The sequence below is a fragment of the Condylura cristata genome, unplaced genomic scaffold (genome assembly GCF_000260355.1).
Source record: "Condylura cristata isolate star-nosed mole 26May11 unplaced genomic scaffold, ConCri1.0 scaffold00018, whole genome shotgun sequence".
Taxonomy (NCBI): Eukaryota; Metazoa; Chordata; class Mammalia; order Eulipotyphla; family Talpidae; genus Condylura; species Condylura cristata.
In genome coordinates, this window is record NW_004567119.1 from 25,626,616 (window position 1) to 25,632,615 (window position 6,000).

A 6,000-nucleotide genomic window follows, 5' to 3' on the forward strand; every position below is an offset into this window, starting at 1 on the left:
TAACAGAGATGACAGAGACAGCAGAGGACTTCTCTTTGTCATGTCTTTAGCTACAGGATAAGAAAAGTGGGGGTCAGAGGAATTTATTTCCCATTCCTGTGGGAGTTCCTGGAGGGAGAATGTGAATAACCTTCTCTGGTTCCTTATCCAGACCGGTAAGAGGAAGGCCCTTTTTTTCCTTAAGAAAAATTATTTTTATTTAAATCACGTTACACTATAGCATTATGTAAGGTTCAGTAGTGCATCATTATACATCATCTCTGTATCTACTACATCAATTAAGTTCAAGACTTCAAATTCAATTCCCATCCTTCTCTCTACAGTTGACCCCTTTTGTCTGATTGACTCTCTCCTCTGCTTGCCTTCTGGTAACTACTACTTTGCTCTTCTAGCCTAAAAGTTTACCACTGTTTTATTTAGTTCAGTCACTTGCTACATTTCTTTATGAATCACCTGAGTTTAACGAGGTATTTGTCATTCTCTATCTGACTCACTGCACCAAGCATAATATGTTCATCCAGGTTATTGTGAATGGCAGGGCTACTACATCTCTTTTTTTATTACAGCTGAGCAACACTTGACTATATTTATATACCACACTTGCCCACTCCTCTGTTGGTGGATGCTCAGGTTGTTTCCAACGCTTCTGCAATGCCATGAAGAACATGGGAATGCAGGAGTCTCTTGGAGTTAGTGTTCTTATATTCTTTGGTGCAAAGAAAATCAATCAATCAATCAATAAAAATAAATAAATATTTATTTAGCTCAAAGAGGGCTAAGAAAGTGCTGCAGAATTTCTATTTTTAAGTATTTGTGGGCTCTCCCAACTGCCCCCCATTATGGCGGCTCTCATTTGCACCCCAATCTGCAGTGCACAGGGTTCTATCTGCTCTACACCCTCTCTAGCGCTTGTTGTTCCTTGTCCTTTGCGTAATAACCACTCTCGTTGTTTTGATTTGTCTTGCACTCAGTATAAGAGAGGATGAACATCTTTCCACATGTCTGTTGGCCATCTGTTAGTCTTTATTTGGCAGTTATGGGCCAGTAAAATTCCCCACTAATTAAGTGCCCTAAATGTCAGAATTCCTGAGTAAAATGGCATGTTTTGGTGACCAGAGCTAGTGTTTGCACTAAGCAAAACTTCATGTTTCTCTTGTTCATTCCTAGAACAAGAAACATGACATGAAATAAATTATTTTCAAAGGATAAAGTCTTAGATGGCTCTTTGGAAATAGCTGTTGTCATTCATTTTATACTTGAAAGGGTGATAGAGCTGAGATGGCAAACTGCAGTGTTGGTTGGAAAATGTTTGACCTCTACCAACCACCTCTCTGCTTAGACCCAGCTGTTCAAGTGAAAGATCTGATTTTCAAGGTCATGGACAAAGACATCAGGCAGAGAACTCATAAAGGAAAGCAGTCTAGTGAACTGCCATCCCTCTGCTTTGTGAAAGTGTCTGCAGATTCAAATGAAGTCATTAAAACTTGGCCCATGATGTTTGCCCATTGGATGCCTGTTGATTAGATGAATGAATCATTTTTCCTGGTTTGGGATGAGGGGCATGGAGAGGAAGCCCAGTTCTTAAATCTCCATTGCCCCACTTTTTTTTTTTTTTTTTTACAGAAATGTGCAAGATAATTGCTGCCTGCGTCCTCTTTACATTGATTTCAAGAGGGATCTTGGGTGGAAATGGATACATGAGCCCAAAGGGTACAATGCTAACTTCTGTGCTGGAGCCTGCCCATATTTATGGAGTTCAGACACTCAGCACAGCAGAGTAAGTATTTGCTGATCTGTCTCTTCTGCCTACTGGGAGTATTTCCAGATGAACTCCTTTCAGCCTCATGCCCTCTCATCACTGCACATCAGTGGGTACTGGAGAAACCCTTTTGAGTCACAAGGAAGAATTCAGGCTGCCTGTGAAATCACAGATGGTTTCAAGAGTGGGTCCTGCCATCCCAATAAGATTATAAGCAATTTGACATTGGTTTAAGTTTCCCTTTGTTTTATATCTTAACAGCTACAGTATGTATAAAAAGGTAACTAAAAAAAGTCTGTTTGAAATCAGTGTAACACTTAACATCATGTGTCATAAGATAGGACGGGACCAGACTACCAACTCAAAAAATTATCGTATGGGGGGGGGGAGGGAGATGAATGAGGATGAGGGAGGGGAGGGCACAGGGGCTGTGCTGATGGTGTGTTGGTGAGTGGGGTAGAAAATTCTATGGGGTCCATACCTGAGGAGGGGTAAGGAGGGGTAAATATTGTTTTAAAATGAACAATGATGCAAATATCTATCTATCTATCTATCTATCTATCTATCTATCTATCTATCTATCTATCTATCATCTATCTATCATCTATCTATCTGTCAAATAAATAAATATAGTTAAAATGGAAAAGAAAGAATCCATTATCACTCACACCAGGGACTGTCCTATTAGAAAGAACAAAGGATCAGTGGGTGCTTTGTCACTGCAGACCATTAGTGCTTAGCAATAAGGACTCACCTCACCTCTCCAAAGCTCTGATTTCTTATCAGTAAAAAACGTCCTTTGAAGGCATCTTTAAAATAAGGTCTGTTAAAAATATCTTTAAAATAACAATGTCACACTTGAGAGCTGTAAGAAGAACAAAGAGATGATGTATGTGAGCATGATTTGAAAATTACCTTTAAGTCTTTTTGAACAGAACCCAAAGTAGATGAGGCTGCAGATTTTATTACACTACTTCTGTGATGCTGGAAGTCCAATTCAGAAGGATGCTGCAGGTTCCCCGCTAGATCAGCTAACACTTTTTCTATGAAATAATGAGATCTGTCCCCATGCTTCCTCCCTGTGCCTCACCATCATCAGATTTCAGAGATGGGAAGGGCTTCTGAAGTTAGCTTGTCTCTACTTCTCACTTTGCTTAAAGAAATCAAGGTCTAGGCCTTGCAGGTGAGTTGCCTGGATGAGGAGTGAGGGGCACACTGAGGCTGGCAAGGCAGCCTCCACACTTCCCGCCCAGGCCTCCGTTTGCCCTGTCTATTGAGTCTGATTCTTGAAATGTGGCTTCACGCTAGGATTCTGCCGCTGTAAATCGGCTTATTAAAGAGGTTTTAGAAGCACGGTCTTTCCTGCAGCCTAGGAAAATGAACCTGTTGCCAAAACGCTTGCCTCACACTTTCACTTGAATTCAAACCCAGGAGGCTATCAATTATTTTAGATCGTCTGTGTTATAAAATCCCTCTTTAATTCCTATGCAAAATCATGCGTGAATGGGACACGAAGTAGATGGAGATATTAATAAATGCCCACAAGTGCTAGGCATTGCGTGGCCATGTAGACCACCCCTTCTTCCCTTGCTTTTTTAGCTGTCCTGGAGATTTTGGCCCTGGGGGTGCATCACATGCTTGGCCACGTAAAGGAAACTTGTTTGTGCCTGTCCCTTTGTCTGAGCTCTCTGGCCAGGCTGCTTCCTCTGTGCTGTGGCCCCAGTAGCTGTGATGTGGGCACAGCCCAGATGCCAAGTAGAAACATAATTCTCCTCCCTGCTACACAGAGGGCATGTGTGAAGGCTGAGGGCACTCTTGTTTTTCAAGGACAGAGGAAGAATAACTGTCATGGTCACACATATGTGGTTTGGACAGTTCCCCAAGAAGCCAGAAGGAGCTTAATGAAGTAGTCAGTGTGGCTGAGTTGAACCAATCTTCTGTCTTGGGCTGAAAAAGTGGCAGTGAATCTCGAGGAAAAGGTCACTAGCTGTTTGACTAGCCTGTGAATGGCATCCTTGGAAATGTCTCTTCATCACTGGTGGGGAGCCGATGGCCTGCTGTTGGTAAAAGACTCCCCTTTGCTACAGAGGGGGCTAAGTTCTGCGGACAAGTTTCTCTCTGGGCTGCTTTTGAACCCTCCACTCTTCCAGCAGTGTGCAATGCTAGTGTAGAAATGACACCAAACACTAAGAGGACCGAAGTCCCCAGGGTCTGGGGAGCATGTGCAGGAGGCACCGAATGAGGGAAAACCATTGGGGATGGCTGAGAAAAGCTGGTGAATGAGTAGTTTTGCCTAATCGGTCTTATGTGGAAGCATTTGCTTAAGATGGAGGAGAAAGGGATTCTGTGGGAAATTAGTTCAAGGATGGCTGAGGAAGTCCTTACCAAGTTGACGGTAATTCAGAATTTAAAAAAGGACAAGGAAAGCAAAAAAAATCTATATTGCCTAGTTGGCATTATGACTGATAACAGTAGAGGGTGGTTCTTAATATACATATATATAAAAAAAATAGTAACCTTTTTTCTTTTCTTTTCTTTTGTGATATTATCTTTGACCTCCCAGGTCCTCAGTTTATACAACACCATCAATCCAGAAGCTTCTGCTTCTCCATGCTGTGTGTCTCAGGATTTAGAACCTCTCACCATTCTTTACTACATCGGCAAAACACCCAAGATCGAACAGCTTTCTAATATGATTGTGAAGTCTTGCAAATGCAGTTAAGACTCTCCAAAGATTGGCCATTCATGACAACGATGACGAGGACAAAGTCTGTGACACGAAAACACGAAAGAACCTTGCTTTGATAGCGTCCAACAACATCTGAAAAAGCGGTACTACGTCAAACCCTTGGGAAGTTTGTGTTCTGTTTGTGAGAACTGGCGTCTGAAACAAACAAAAAGAAGTTGAAGATTTTATTCAGCATTTCACCTACTCAGTCACTCAGTCAGTGAGAGAGACGAGAAGCCAAACCTTTTTTTTTTTTTTTAAGAAAAAAATAAACACTGGAAGAATTTGTTAGTGTTAATTATGTGAAAGAAAACAAACAAACAAACAAACAAAAAAACAGGAAAATCCCGTGAAGTGGAGTTGCTGTACATACTGTCTGTACCATGCCTCACTTGATTTTTCTGTAACGCTATGCAGTAGCCTCCTTCCCATTCCTCCTCTTTGAGTTAACAGTGAATTATTTATTGTGTGTCCCTCTAGAACGAACATTTCATGGCCCTTGGAAAATAAAACAGGTGTATAAAATGGAGACCAAATACTTTGCCAGGAGCTCACGGATGGCTTACAGAGCTTGAACTCAAATGAGCCAGCAAAAAAAGGGGGACAAAATCCCTTGTGAGTTCTAGATGACCAAGCAAGTTTGCCTTACGATAAAGACCCCATACCAAGTGCCTAAGGAAGCTTCTAGTAAGATTCAGAACTGAAAAGCCTGTTAATAAAGGAAACTTTCAGTCAGAAAAAGCCTGTAAGGCTTTTTTTTTCTTTTCATTGTAAATGGTTCTTTGTCAGTTTAGTAAACTAGTGAAATGTTGAGACGGTTTTTGAAACGTCCCGGTTCAACCTCAGACGTTCAAGTATTGCTATAGCGCTGGGCTAGATGGTTTTTTTGTTTTGTTTTGATAATTGTAACATACCTATATTAATGCAATAGAAGAGCCTAGAAGCCAGTGTAAATGGAAACACGTCTGCAGATCTCTTTTGCAAACTATTAAATCAAAACACTAACTACTTAACATGTAATGTGTAAATTTTTACCATAATTTTAATATTCTGTAAGAATGTCAACCAGGCTTGGGCTTGGGCTTCCACTTGGGCTCTTTTTAATGATCAGTCTGAATTGGGTGTTTCCTGTAGCTGGCCAGGACTTTTGAGTAAAGCCCCTAGATTTTAACTTGCACTGCAAATCATGTTTTATAGTATTTTCTCCAATGTGTTTTGCTCATTGTTATGACATAAGCTACTGGAGTCCTCTTGTCCTTTGTTGTTAAGGAATAGATTTTAGTTCAGTAGTCTTCCTTCATCTTCCAAGGAGCGTTGCTAATCAGTTCAGAGGTTAAAGTTTCTATTTTGGGAAAACTAGAGCTAAGTAGGTAATAGAGATGACATGTTTTAGTTTTAGCCAGTGTTTAAAGATCTGACTGAAACCCCAAATTTGGGGGACTGAGTTAAGCAAGTTTTCTCTAACTTAGTTTAATCAGTGTTTTCACAGAATCTGTTGTTAATTAAGAACAGA

At 40.8% G+C, this 6,000-nt stretch overlaps 1 protein-coding gene across 2 annotated transcripts in view; it reads left to right on the top strand.

The window, feature by feature from the left end:
- TGFB2 (transforming growth factor, beta 2) overlaps positions 1-4,650 on the top strand; it is a 77,238-nt gene extending 72,588 nt beyond the window's left edge. Inside the window, exons 6-7 of one of the 2 annotated variants that reach the window (XM_004685438.2) lie at positions 1,624-1,777; positions 4,323-4,632. In XM_004685438.2, the coding sequence (XP_004685495.1) occupies positions 1,624-1,777; positions 4,323-4,481 (313 nt within the window). In that variant the 3' untranslated portion in view covers positions 4,482-4,632. Of the gene's footprint in view, positions 1-1,623; positions 1,778-4,322 lie in introns of both variants that reach the window. The other variant, XM_004685437.1, reaches the window with a different exon arrangement.
- Positions 4,651-6,000: the final 1,350 nt, after the last annotated feature.